The 14,923-nt window shown below is 39.2% G+C and overlaps 1 protein-coding gene across 4 annotated transcripts in view; it reads right to left on the bottom strand.

Moving 5' to 3' along the window:
* The window catches only part of MARK1 (microtubule affinity regulating kinase 1), a 143,185-nt gene extending 128,656 nt beyond the window's left edge, over positions 1-14,529 (bottom strand). For all 4 annotated transcript variants that reach the window (XM_061185322.1, XM_061185323.1, XM_061185324.1 and 1 more), the window contains exon 1: positions 14,397-14,529. In XM_061185322.1, the coding sequence (XP_061041305.1) occupies positions 14,397-14,447 (51 nt within the window). In that variant the 5' untranslated portion in view covers positions 14,448-14,529. The remainder of the gene's footprint in view (positions 1-14,396) is intronic.
* Between the last annotated feature and the right edge of the window lie 394 nt (positions 14,530-14,923).

The following is a 14,923-nucleotide window of genomic DNA, read 5'->3' as shown; positions in this document are numbered from 1 at the left end:
GCCTGAAACTATAAAACTCCTAAAAGAAAACATAGAGGGAAAGGTTCACCACATTGGTCTTGGCAATGATTTCATGGATATGACACCAAAAACACAGGCAACCAAAGCAAAAATAAGTAGGTGGGATTACATCACACTAAAAAGCTTCTGCACAGCAAAGGAAAACTATCAACAGAGTGAAAAAGCAACCTATGGAATGAAAGGAAAGATTTGCAAACCGTATATCTGAAAAGGGGCTAACATCCAAAATATGTAAGGAACTCCTACAATTCAACAGCAAAAAAGCAATCAGACTCTTTTAAATGGGCAAAGGATTTGAATAGATATTTCTCCAAAGATGTATAAATGGCCAACAGGTATATGAAAAGATGCTCAACATCACTAATCATCAGGGAAATGCAAATCAAAACCACAATGAGGGATCACTTTACACCTGTTAGAATATACTATCAAAACACAAAACCAGGAAATAACAAATGTTGACGAGGATATGGAGAAATCAGAACCCTTGTGCAGTTAGTGGTAATGTAAAATGGTGCAGCCACTATGGAAAATGGTACAGAGGTTCCTCAAAAAGTTAAAAATAGAACTACCCTATGACCCAGCAATCCCACTTCTAGGTATTTATTCAAAAGAATTGGAATAAGAAATATCAAAATATCAAAGAGATATTTGCACTCCCACAGTCACTACACCATTATTCACAATAGCCAAGATATGAAAGCAATCCAAATGTCCATCAATAGCTAAATGGATAAAGAAAATGTGTGATATACATTCAACGGAGTATTTTTCCACCATAAAAGGAAGGAAATTCTGTCATATGCTACAACATGGATGGAACTTGAGAATACTATTCTAAATTAAATTAGCCAGTCATAGAATGATTAATACTGCATGAGTCCAGTAGGACCAAGATGGCAGAGTAGAAAGACCCTGAGCTCACCTCCTCTTAAGAACACGTCAAGATCACAATGATCGGCGGAACAACCATCAATGAGAAGGACCAGAACCCACCAGAAGAGATCTTCTATAACTAAAGACATAAAGAAGGAAACACAGCAAGACAGGTAGGAGAGGCAGACTTGCAATATAGTCAAGTCCCATACTCCCAGATGGGTAACCCACAAACTGGAGAATAATTACATTCCAGAGGTTCTCCCATAGGAGTTAGAGCTCTGTGCCCATGTCAGGCTCCCCAGCCCCAGAGTCTTATACCAGGAAGACAAGCCCCCAGAGGATTTGGCTTTGAAGGCCAACAGGGCATAATTTTGGGAGCCCCACAGGACTGGGGGAAATAGAGACTTCACCAATAAAGGGTGCACACAAAATCTCACATGTTCTAGGACCCAGGGTAAAAGCAGTAATTTGATAGAAGCCTGGACCAGACCCATCTGCTGATCTTGGAGAGTCTCCCAGAGAGGTGGGGGGCAGCTGCAGCTCACACCACGGACCCCTTCTACCTCATGAATACTTGTGCTGGCGGGTGCCATTGTGGAATCCCACCCCACTCATCAGCACTGAGACTTGTGCCCCCCAAAACAGCCTGTAGGACCAGTGGTGGGACGCCTCTGGCCAAGCAACTGGGTGGGAACACAGTCTCACCCATCAGCAAACAGACTGCCTAAAGACCTCCTGAGCCCACAGCACCTCTAGACATGCCTCAAGATATCGCCCTGCCCACCAGAGGGCCCAGGACTCAAATCCAACCATCACTGGACAGGCACCAGCTCCAGAATCTACTGCCCCAACCGGCTGTCTTCCAGGAAGCTTGCTCTAGCCTCTGGAGCAGCCTCACCAACCAGGGGGCAGGCACTAGATGCAAGAAAATGACAATCCAACAGCCTGCAGGCCCAGCCTGCCCACAGCAGGCCAGACCCTGCCCTGAGACAAGCAGGACCCCTGCCCTGCCCACTATCGGGCCAACACAAGCTTCAGGACACCCCACACCCCATATCCAACTCTGTCAGGAACCAGCCCCACCAACCAATGACCTGACACCAGCTCTGGGATCCCTAGGCAACCAAACTCCAGCACCTGGTGCTGTCTGTGAGCAGTCCAGCACTAACCCCAGGACCTGGCTTCAACCACCAGTGAGTGGGCAACAGCCCCAGAGTCTTCAGGATCCTGACTCTGCCCATCAGTGAGCCAGCATAAGCTCCGGGGAGCCTAGGGGTTCCGTAAACAGCCACTTCGTGACCCAGTACCACTAACCAGCGGCCAGCAGCCTCTGCACAAAGCAGGGCCTGGCAAACTAGCAGACTGGGAGCCAACCAAGCCTATCAGACTGCCCACACAGCCCACAGCAACAGAAGGACCCACGCAGCCCTCATAGGGGGAACTCCTAGAGCATATCTCTTGGGTGATGAGAGGAACTGCATTCTTGGGAAACATAATCAACCTACCAGATACAAAAAAAATAAAAACAGTAACTTAGGTAAAATGTGGTGATAGAGAAATAAGATAAACCCTCAAACAAAGAAACAAGATAAAATCCCAGAAAGAGAACTAAGTGAATTGGAGAGAAGCAATCTACACAAGAAGGTGTTCAGGGTAGTGATCATAAAGATGATCAAAGAATTCAGAAGAAGAATGAATGTACAGAGTGACAACTTAGAAGTTTTTAACAAAGAGTTGGAAAATATAAAGAACAACCAAACAGAGATGAAGATTACACTAACTGAAATCAAAAATACACTAGAAACAATCAACAGTAAACTAAATGATAAATAGGAACAGATCAGCAAACTATAAGACAAAGTAGGGAAAATCACTGATGCTGAAGAGAAAAGAAGAAAAAAAGAATGACAAAAAATGAGGACAGTTTAAGAGACCTCTGGGACAACATCAAGCACACTAATATTCACATTATAAGGATCCCAGAAGGAGAAGAGAGAGAGAAAGGGGAAGAGAACATATTTGAAAACATCATAGCTGAAAACTTTTCTAACCTTGGGAAAGAAACAGATATCCAAGTCCAGTAGGCACAGAAAGTCCCATACAGGATTAGCCTAAAGAGGAATACACAAAGACACACTGTAGTTAAAATGGCAAACAGTTAAGACAACATTAAAAGCAACAAGGGAAAAGCAACAAACAATATACAAGGGAACTCCCATAAGGCTATCAGCTGACTTTACAGCAGAAACCCTGCAGGCCAGAAGGGAGTGGCACAATATATTTAAAGTAATGAACAGGAAAGACCTACAACCAAAAATACTCTATCCAGCAATGCTCTTGTTCAGATTTGATGGAGAGATTAAAAGCTTTACAGATAAGCAAAACCTAAAAGAGTTCAGCACTACCAAACCACCTTTAAACAAATACTAAAGGAACTCCTCTAAGTGAAAAAAGAAAAGGCCACAACTAGAAACATGAAAATTACAAAATGAAAAAGCTCATCAGTAGAGGCAAATATAACAAAAAGGTAGGAAATCATCCAGGCACAAAGCTAATAGGAAATTAAAAAGACAAAAGTAGTAAGATCATCTATATCCACAATAAGCAGTTAAGGGATACACATAACAATTAAATGTAAAATATGATATCAAAAACAGTAGTTGTGAGGGGAGGAGAGTACCAATGCAGGGTTTTCAAAATCCATTTGAAATTAAGAGACCAGCAAATTAAAACAATCACATATATACAGGTTGCTAAATAAAAACCTCATGGTAACCATAAACCAAAAATCTATAATAGATACACACAAAAAAAGAAAAAGGATACCAAACATAAAACTAAAGATAGTCATCAAATCACAAGAGAAGAAAACAAAAGAAGAAGGGAAAAAAAAGACCTATAAAAACAACCCAAAACAAGTAACAAAATGGCAATAAGAACATACACAGCAATAATTACCTTAAATTTAAATGGACTAAATGTTCCAATCAAAAGACACAGCCCGGCTGAATGGAAACAAACAAAAAAAAAGACCCATATATATGCTGTCTACAAAAGACTCACCTCATATATAAAGACACAGACTGAAAATGAGGGGATGGAAAAAGGTATTGCATGCAAATGGAAATCTAAAGAAAGCCGGGGTAGCAACGGTTATATCAGACAAAATAGGCTTTAAAATAAAGACTGTTACAAAAGAAAAAGAAGGACACTACATAATGATCAAGGGATCAGTCCAAGAAGTAGATATAATAATTGTAAATATATATACATCCAACATAGGAAATCCTAAATACATAAAGCAAGTATTAACAGACATAAAGGGAGGAATCGACAGTAACACAGTAATAGTAGGGGACTTTAAAACCCCACTTACATCAATGGACAGATCATCCAGATAGAAAATCAATAAGGAAACACTGGCCTTAAATGACACAATAGAGCAGATGGACTTAATTGATATATAGAAAGCATTCCATCCAAGAGCATCAGAATACACGTTCTAGAAAGAGTGGATATATGCATGTACAAAACTGATTCACTTTGCTGTACAGAAGAAACTAACACAACATTTTAAATCAACTACAAAAAAAATTTTAATTAAAAAACAAAAACAAAAATGAATTTAGCACCATGATGAATAGAATTGCGTCATTACCCAAAAACTAATATGCAGAACTTTTTTAATATTTGTGATTATTTTTACCAAAAGTATACTTTAAGAATAAATAATATGTAGATTTTTAATATTCTTTAAAAAAAAGAATACACGTTCTTTCCAAGTGCACATGGAACACTCTCCAGGAGAGATCACATGCTAGGCTACAAAACAAGCCTTTGTAAATTTAAGAAAACTGAAATCCTATCTAGCGTCTTTTCCAACCACGACACTATGAGACTAGAAATCAACTATGAGAAAAAAACTGCAAAAAACACAAACGTGTGGAGGCTAAACAATATGCTACTAAACAACCAATGGATCACTGAAGAAATCAAGAGGAAATGAAAAAATACCTAGAGACAAAAGAAAATGAAAACACAACGGTCTAAATCCTATGAGACTCAGCAAAAGCAGTTCTAAGGGTGAAGTTAATAGTGATCCAAGCATCTGGGGAAACAATCAAAATCTCAAACAAGCAACCTAACCTTACACCCAAAGCAACTAGAGAAAGAACAAACAAGGTCCAAAGTTAGTAGAAAGAAAGAAATCATAAACATCAGAGCAGAATAAATGAAATAGAGACAAAGAAAACAATAGAAAAGATCAATGAAACTAAAAGATGCTTCTCTGAAAAGATAAAATTGATAAACTGCTAGCCAGACTCATCAAGAAAAAGAGGGAGAGGGCACAAATCAATAAAATTAGAAATGAGGAAGAAGAAGTTACAACTGACACCACAGAAATACAAAGGATCATAAAAGACTGCTACAGGCAACTATATGCCAACAAAATGGAAAACCTAGAAAAAATGGACAAATTCTTAGAAAGGTACAACCTTCCAAGACTGAGCCAGGAAAAAATAGAAAATGTGAACAGACCAATCACAAGTACTGACATTGAAACTGTGATGAAAAATTTCCAACAAACAAAAGTCCAGGACCAGATGGCTTCACAGGTGAATTTTATCAAACATTTAGAGAAGAATCAACGCCTATCCTTTTGAAACTCTTTCCAAAAATTGCAGAGAAAGGAACACTCCCAAACTCATTCTATGAGGCCACCATCACCCTGATACCAAAACCAGACGAAGATACCCCCCCCCAAAAAAAGTTACAGGCCAATATCACTGATGAACATAGACGCAAAAATCCTCAACAAAGTACTAGCAAAGGAGGCAAGAATACACAATGGAGAAAAGATAGTCTCTTTAATAAGTGGTGCTGGGAAAACTGGACAGCTACATGTAAAAGAATGAAATTAGAACATTCTCTAACACCATACAGAAAAATAAACTCGAAATGGATTAAAGACCTAAATGTAATGCTAGATACTATAAAATGCTTAGAAGCAAACATAGCCCCACAAACTGTGAGGTTGGGAAGTAGATATAGTCATGTTCAAGAAGTCCAAGAATGGCTTAACTTCCTTACATTTGTTTTAAACAATTAGTGTTGCTCTTTTTAAGACAGATAAAGAATACCAAGTGGACATGCTGTATGGCTAGGTCTTTGTTCGGTGCTCTGACATAAACCACAGCAATATCTTTGTGGATCCATCTCCTAGAGTAATGAAAATAAAAACAAAAATAAATAAATAGAATCTAATTAAACTGAAAAGCTTTTGCACAGCCAAGGAAACCATAAACAAAATGAAAAGATAGCCCACAGAATGGGAGAAAATATTTGCAAACGAAGCGACCCACAAGTGATGAATCTCCAAAATATACTAACAGTTCATGCAGCTCTATATCAAAAAAACAAACAACTCAATCAAAAAATGTGCAGAAGATCTAAATAGACATTTCTCCAAAGGAAACATACAGATGGCCAAAACGCACATGAAAAGATGCTCAACATCACTAAATATTAGAGAAATGCAGATCAAAACTACGATGAGGTATCACTCCACACTGGACAGAATGGCCATCGTCAAAAAGTCTACAAACAATAAATGCTGCAGAGGGAGTGGAGAAAAGGGAAACGCCCTACACTGTTGGTGGGAATGTAAGTTGGTACAACCAGTGTGGAGAACAGTATGGTGGTTCCTTAAAAAAGCAAAAATAGAACTACCATACAAGCCAGAGATCCCACTCCTGGGCATATTATCTGGAGAAAACCATAATTTGAAAAGATACATGCACCCCAATGTTAACTGCAGCACTATTTACAATAGCCAAGACATTGAAGTAACCTAAATGTCCATCAACAGATGAACAGATACAGAAGATGTGGCATATATATACAATGGAGTATTACTCAGCAATAAAGAAAAGAATGAAATAATGCCATTTGCAGCAACACGGATGGACCTAGAGATTATCATACGAAGTGAATTAAGTCAGACAGGGAAAGACAAATATGTGATATCACTTATATGTGGAATCTAAAAAGAATGATACAAGTAAACTTATTTCAGAAACAGAAACAGACTCACGGACTTCAAAAACGAACTTACGGTTACCAAAGGGGAAACATGGGGAGGGGAGGGATAAATTAGGAGTTTGGGATGAATGTATACACACTACTATATATAAAATAGATAATCAACAAGGACCTACTGTATACCAGAGGGAACTCTACTCAATATTCTATAATATTCTATAATAACCTATATGGAAAAAGAATCTGAAAAAGAATGGATATATATATATATGTATAACTGAATCACTCAGTTATACACCAGAAACTAACACAACATTGTAACTCAGCTATACTCCCAATGTAAAATAAAAAATTAAATTAAAAGATAAACAGCTCATACACCTCAATATCAAAAATGTAATCCGATTTAAAAATGAGCAGAAGAAATGAATAGACATTTCTCCAAAGAGGACATGCAGATGGCCAAGAGGCACATGAAAATAAACATTGCTAATCATCAGGGAAATGCAAATGAAAACCACAATGAGATATCACCTCACACCTTTTGGGATGGCTACCATCAAAAAGAACACAGATAACAAATGTTGGTGAGGATGTGGATAAAAGGGAACCCTCCTACACTGTTGGTGGGAATGTAGAGTGTTTCAGCCACTGTGGAAAACAATACGGAAGTTTCTTAAAAAACTAAAAATACAACTACCATGTGACCCAGCAATTCCGCTCCTGGGTATATACCCGAAAAAAAACCAAAAACACTAACTGGAAAAGATATATGCATGCCAATGTTCATAGCACCATTATTTATAACTGCCAAGATATGGAAGCAATCTAAGTGTCCATCAACAGACAAATGTACAAAGAAAATGTGGTGTATATGTATGCAATGGAATACTACTTAGCCATAAAAAAGAATGAAATTTGGCCATTTGCAGCAGCATGGATGGACTTGGAGGGTATTATGCAAAGTGAAATAAGTCAGACAGAGAAAGGCAAATACTGTATGCTATCACTTATATATGGAATCTAAAATATACAACAAACTAGTGAATACAGCAAAAAAGAAATAGACTCACAGATACAGAGAACAAACTAGGGTTACCAGTGGAGAAAGGGAAGAGGGGAGAAGCAATATGGAGTAGGGGATTAAGAGATACAAACTATTACACATAAAATAAGCTTCAAGATATATTGTACAACACAAGGAATATAGCCAATATTTTATAATAACTATAAATGGAGTATAACCTTTAAAAATTGTGAATCAGTACATTGTACACCTGTAACTTACATGATATTGTACATCAATTATACTTCAAAAAAAATAATAACTGCATGAGTCCACTTAAATGAGGTATCTAAAGCAATCAAACTTACAGAAGCAGAAAGTAGAATTGTGGTGGCCAGGGGCTAGAGAGAGAGAAAAATGGGAGCTGTTCAATGAATATAAAGTTTCAGGCATGCAAGATGAAAAGGTTCTGCCTCAGTTAACAATATTGTATTGTACATTTAGAAATTTGTTAAAAAGGCAGATCTCATGTTACGTGCTTTTTCCCAGTATAAAAAATAAATTCAACAAAAAGGTTAACAGTGATTTAAATACAGCTAAAGAGTTTTAGTTAACTGAAAGATAGACCTAAACATGTTACATGCAGAAATTGTACAGCAGATTGTACTATAGATTACAGTACAGGGAAACAATGAAATAGGGGGGGAAAATGGATGAGCGTCTAAGACATATGTAGCATAGAAAGAGAATTTTAGCATATCTAATCAGAGGACCAGAAACACTAGAGAGAACAGTAGTAAGGCTATATTCAGAGAGATAATGGCTGCTCCATTTCCAAAATTTATGAAAGATATAATCCACAGAGTTTAGATCTAAACAAATTATACAGCCTGTAGTACAAAGACACAATAACTCACAGAAAAAATGAATCAAGAAGTTAAAGCATAACTATGGAGAACAGTATGGAGGGGCCTTAAAAAACTAAAAATAGAGTTACCATATGATCCAGCAATCCCACTCCTGGGCATATATCCAGAGAAGATACATGCACCCCAATGTTCATAGCAGCACTATTTACAATAGCCAAGACATGGAAGCAACCTAAATGTCCATCAACAAATGAATAGATAAAGAAGATGTGGCATATATACACAATGGAATATTACTCAGCCTTAAAAAAAGAATGAAATAATTCCATTTGCAGCAACATGGATGGACCCAGAGATTACCATACCAAGTAAAGTAAGTCAGATAGAGAAAAATAAATATCATATGATATCACTTACATGTGGAATCTAAAAAAATGATACAAGTGAACTTATTTACAAAACAGAAATAGATTCACAGAAATAGAAAACAAACTTACGGTTATCAAAGGGGAAAAAGGGCAGGGGGAGGGAGGATAAATTGGGAATTTGGGATTAACAGATACATACTACTATACATAAAATAGATAAACAACAAGGACCTACTGTACAGCACAGGGAACTATATTCAATATCTTGTAATAACCTATAATGTAAAAGAATCTGAAAAAAGAATGAAAAAAAGAATCTGTATAACTGAATCACTTTGGTGTACACCTGAAACTAACACAACATTGTAAATCAACTATACTTCAATTAAAAAAAGAAAAAGAAAAGAAAAGAAGTTAAGGCATATGGAAGAGTTAAGGTACAACATAATCTAATCATTAGAGTACCAAAATAAAATTCTAAAGAGACCAGAAGCAAGGCAATGTTCAAAAAGATAATACATGATATGTATCCAGAACTAATAAAAAGAATATGAATTCAAAGACATGAGAAGCAAACAAGAAGAAAAGAAATCCATACTTAAATACACTGTAGTGAAAATATAACACCTAAGAAAAAGAATCTTAAAAAGAGACAGACAGAAAAGACACCTATACCTACTGGCAGATGACTTCTGAACAGAAACAATGGAAATAAGTAGACAATGGAATATCAACTTAGAATTGGAGACTGAGCAAGGCTATCTTTCAAGAAAATGGACAAAAAATATTTTCATATTTTAAAAAGAAAGTTTATGACTAACAATCCTTTACCAAAAGAACTTTGAAGATGCTATCAGGAAAAGGGAAAATGACCTCCAAAGGAAAGTCTGAGATGGAAAAGGGAATGGTAAAAAAATAATAATAATTTAAAATATGTGGCTGATTCTAAACAACCTGAACTTTAAAAGAATAAAAAGGAGAAGGAGAAGAAGGAGAGTTAGTAATAGCATTGAGTTCAGAAGGAAAATGATAGAAGGCAAAGACATATTTTTCTCACAATGGACCATCCTGCATACCCATTTTGGAGACCAGTGGTATGGACTATACATACACAGATGTTCAGCTACAGCAAACAACAATGCTGGCTGCAATCATTTCAGAGGTCTTCTTAAAAACATGAGCCCTGCCATAAGAGACTTGTAAGTTTGGGAAAAGGGGAAAACAGGGCACTCCAGACAGAGAAAACAGCAAAGGTTGAGGAATGAGATGAGCATGGCATACCCTGTTCTTCAACCAATGAAGTATCTCATATCATCGCACATGTTCTTTTGAAATCTCTAAGACAAAAGCAAAGCAAACCAAAAACCTCAAGAAGCAACAGTGGAAGACATCAGATATTCGTTATGACCTTGGGCAGGTCACTTCACTCTCTGAAAGCTTTGTAGTATGTAATATCTACCGTTCCCAGTGTCACTAATATATTTTGATGACAAATGAAAAAATTCAAAAGGGGAATATTATAGGACTGATCTCTTATATATTACTACTAGTCATTGTACTGGCACTGGCGATACACAACAAAGGAGACAAAGTAAATCAGCAATTAGAAGGCAATGTGATAGGTCCTGTGACATGAGAGGTATGCACAGGGTACTGAGAAAACCCAGCAGTAGTGGCAAAGGCATGCTTCACTCTTGCCTTTTCAAACTACTAATGTCCACCTTGGTAGTTGTTCCAGTCATCACAGTGAAATTCAGATCTATGAAAAGAATCACCACCAAGAGTTTTGTTATTAAAAGTTTCAAAATAAATTTAACCAAAGTCAATTTTAAAACATCCCAAAAAAAAAAAAAAAAAATCCCGAGAAGGAATCAAATCAATTTCCTTCATACTGACCAAAATTTCACCACAGAAAGCTAGTCGGGACACTTTGGATCCATAAAAATTAGCAAAATTAGAGTTTTTCTAAAACATGAAAACAATTCTTGCTCCATTTAAAAGTACATAAGAGTAACGGTAATATATTCTCTCTATCCACGCTGGAATTATCCAAGTATAATCTAACAAGCAAAAAAAAAAAAAAAATAAGAAAAATTTCAAATACCCATTCTCTTTCTGGACTTACACTTTACAACCTAAAATCAAACACATTTTGCATAAATTAATGCTATGATCTACAACATATGTTTTCTACTTCACTGAGAAGTATTCATTGCCTTTAATCATCGGTTGTTTTGTTGTATTTAGCCATTTGAGGCCTATTAATAATGCACACACAAATCCTTCATCTAAGAAAATACTCCTGAAAAAATACACACAGAATGTTCTCAGAGAAAAGCAATTCTTTCTCTCTCTACTAGATACAGTAGTAGTAAAGAGCAGAATATTTACTACTAATGTTACAGTGCTGCAACACTCTTCTTCTGAACTGTTTAATATGTATATAATATTAACATTTACTTACATATCCTCAATATATATTAGTGACATGGGGAAGGGCAGATATCACATATTCCCAAGGATACCAAATCCATTCACATAGACTAAAATGCTTATAATAACTGCAAATGACAATACAATTCAAAGATTCTTTAATTACCTTATTTGTTTAAATTAAAATATTTTTGGCAGTAATAAAATGTTTTTAGTTATGTCCTTAATATTCCAAACGGCTTACAAGCATTTAATAGTCACACGAATGTAGATTTTCACAACCATTTTTTAAAATGTGTCAATTTAACTGAAAACAACTTCAAACAAATGTTCATTTTGATTACCATACTGGCCTTAATATATTAGCTAACAAGCAGATATGTTCCTTTATTTCACTGATGAGAGGTAAGCAAGAATGGGTAATGACATTTACTACCAACCAGAGAACAGAGAGAGACACGAATGGTGATTTAATAGCCATCACTGGTGATCCCTTTGATAAACACCTATAGCACCTATAAACCAATTTAGCCCTATTTACACACAGCTTTCTACTGTACACTATTTCTTTGGGACTATATTTACCTTTCTTCTTAAGTTCTTTGAGGGGAGAGGCCTTGTCTTAAATACTGCTTCTCTATCCCTTCCAGCTCAAAAAACAAAACTGAGTGCATACATATTGATAAATTAACAGCCACAGTATAATAGGTACTTCACATGGCAGTTAGGAGAAAATCAGGATGTGGGTAAAGGAAGCTAAACGGAGCTATAGTTATGCACAATGCAACCAACAAGGGACAAGATCATAAAAGTGACTTTGAAATAACATGCTCAGAAACAGAGCAAATCAGTTTACTTAGCATAATCATTTTCAGAAGGTACAGCAAAATTTAGCACACTGTTATTGCTTAACTGAAACCCCCCCCCTTTTTTTTTGGTCTTACAAGTGATGCTGCATTTTGTACTATTCCCTGATTCAGATTTCTATAATGCTATCTCATGTCTGTATAAAGCACCTTATTCATACAACTGTGGAAAGAGCTATACTATTCAAAATCCAAAAGAAAATAAAAACAATGTATTTTTCCACCTCTCCTAGGTTAAAAACACACAGAGTGTTTTGCTAATAAAAACAAAGGTCATCATCTGTCTTACTTTTCATTCATACTGAATGACACGGTTTTTTAAAGATTTTCTGTTAGAAAAATTCTGTACTACCTTGGCTTTAAAATCAACTTTAACCCAATTTTGCACCTTTTTCCGTCACCTTCTTCAATCTCTCAATCAAAATTATGTATCAATTATATTTTTAAAAACCATTAGGAGGCTTTTAAAAACAGTTACGATGTAAACTAAGTTATAAGTTACGGTAACAGCAGCCTTACACTGTATCTTTACCATTTGAAATGCACGACACTAGACAAGACAAAAGCATACTCTGAAATCTCTTCCTGGGTCTTCTACAATAGTCTCTTACCAAAATTTCTTCTCCCTTCGTATATCAAGTTTCTGTGCTCCCCTACTCTCCAAGATTAAAAAATCTGTTTATACCTCCCTCCAACACTTCAGGGGTGAGTTTGTATGTCTTCTGTCTCATATCTTTTGTTTAAGAACGCCAAAACCCTTCATTATTTTATTTTACCAATCCTATGAAGGCAGTGGTACACCAAGAGCTGGAGAGTCAAGGAGTTAACTAGACAATCAGAAATTGGACCGCCGACCAAAACTTAGCACCCCTCTAAGGGGTACGCAAACCCAGTCAGAAAGATCAGCAAAGGCCCTCTTTACAGGTCATGAGGGCTTTTAAAAAATTTATTTTTAAACCCTTTCCCACAAAGGAACTCGCGCGCGCACACACAATTGCACTTTTCAGAATGTGGAAATACAACTGATCTGGTTCTTTCGGTTTTCAAGAGTTTAAACACCAGGGACATCTGCATCTAGATAAAAACTCCTGAGGGCAATTTGATCAAAGACACAGAAAATCCTTCCTTCAAAGAAATGCACCGTGTGACACTCCAAGGAGGAGGAGAGGTATTTAAAGTAAAACCTGCCCTGAATTATTACCAACGACTTGAGAAAGAGAAGCAAAAGCCGTTGGCTTCATACAGCTTTTAAACATTTTGCTGTAACCCTGGGGCCACAGAAGCTGATGGTGAAATTCTTCTGCTCATCTCTATAGAAGAGTATCACACAGCAGTAGAAACTCGGGACACACCAACACACACATCCAATCTCTACTCCCATTCTCGTCCCTTCCATTCCCGACCTTCCCCCTTTGGTGCCCAAGACCCAAATGTGGACACAGTGTTACAAAAAGCAAAGTCATGGGGCAATGCAGGCGGGTGGGATGGCAAAGGACCGAAAGAGCCAGAAAAGCAAGGGAAAGAGGCAGTCGAATGGCTTGTCTGGGATCATAAAGCAAACATTCGGGTGGGGATACGGAATGCGCGTGGAAATAAAGCCATCCGGGATGCCCACTCTGCCATCTCCTTGTGCCTGTCGCCCTCCATCACCCCATCCTCTCCCGGAGGACCACCTCCGCGGGGAGGGCGCCACTTACGGTGCCCCCACCCTCACCCTTTAGGGGAAAGCAGTGAAATGGGGCTGGAAGGGAGGATGGGGGCTCAGCCCGGGGCGAGGGTCACGCCGGGCGCCAGGTGGACACCCTGCGGCGGGTGGCCGCTCTGGGGACCCGGGGCGGCCCATGCGGAAGGTGAAGCGGGGGTCCGGGGAGCGTCTGGCCCCGCCGCTCCCGGGGAGGCTCCGGCTACTCACGTTCTCCGTGTCCCGCTCATTCACCGTCGGCAATGGCGTCCGGGCCGACATTTTGTGCGGGCGGCGGGGTCGGGCCGGGGTCTCGCGGGCCGGGCTGCGGGCCCCGGGAGCGAGCGGCAGGGGTTGCGGCCGCGGGCGCGAGGCCGGGGCCGGGGCGAGCGGCTCCCACAGGCCGCGGGCGGTGCAACAAGCGGCCCCGGCGGCGGAGCGGGGGGAGAGGACGCCGCGGAAGGGGAGGGGGAGCCGCTTCCCGCGGCGGCGCCGCCGGGGGACGCGAGCCGGGGCGAGGGAGGGCTGCGGGCGAGGGCGGTTGCCCGGCGCGGGCCGGGCGGCGAGGCCGGCGGGATGCAGCGCCGAGGCTGGGAGGCGGGGCGGGAGCCGGGGGGCGGCGTCCGGACCCCGCTAGGCTCTCCCGGCCATGGCCGAAGGTGAAGCGGCGCCGCAAATCACTGCTTGGCTCGGCCCGCCGAGCGCGGCCGGGAGCCGGGAGCCGCGGCCCTGACAGCGCCGCCCGCGCCGCGCCCAGG

Source organism: Eubalaena glacialis, chromosome 3, assembly GCF_028564815.1.
Source record: "Eubalaena glacialis isolate mEubGla1 chromosome 3, mEubGla1.1.hap2.+ XY, whole genome shotgun sequence".
Taxonomy (NCBI): domain Eukaryota; kingdom Metazoa; phylum Chordata; class Mammalia; order Artiodactyla; family Balaenidae; genus Eubalaena; species Eubalaena glacialis.
Note: the sequence above shows the minus strand (reverse complement) of the source record. Positions and strands in the feature narration are given on the sequence as shown.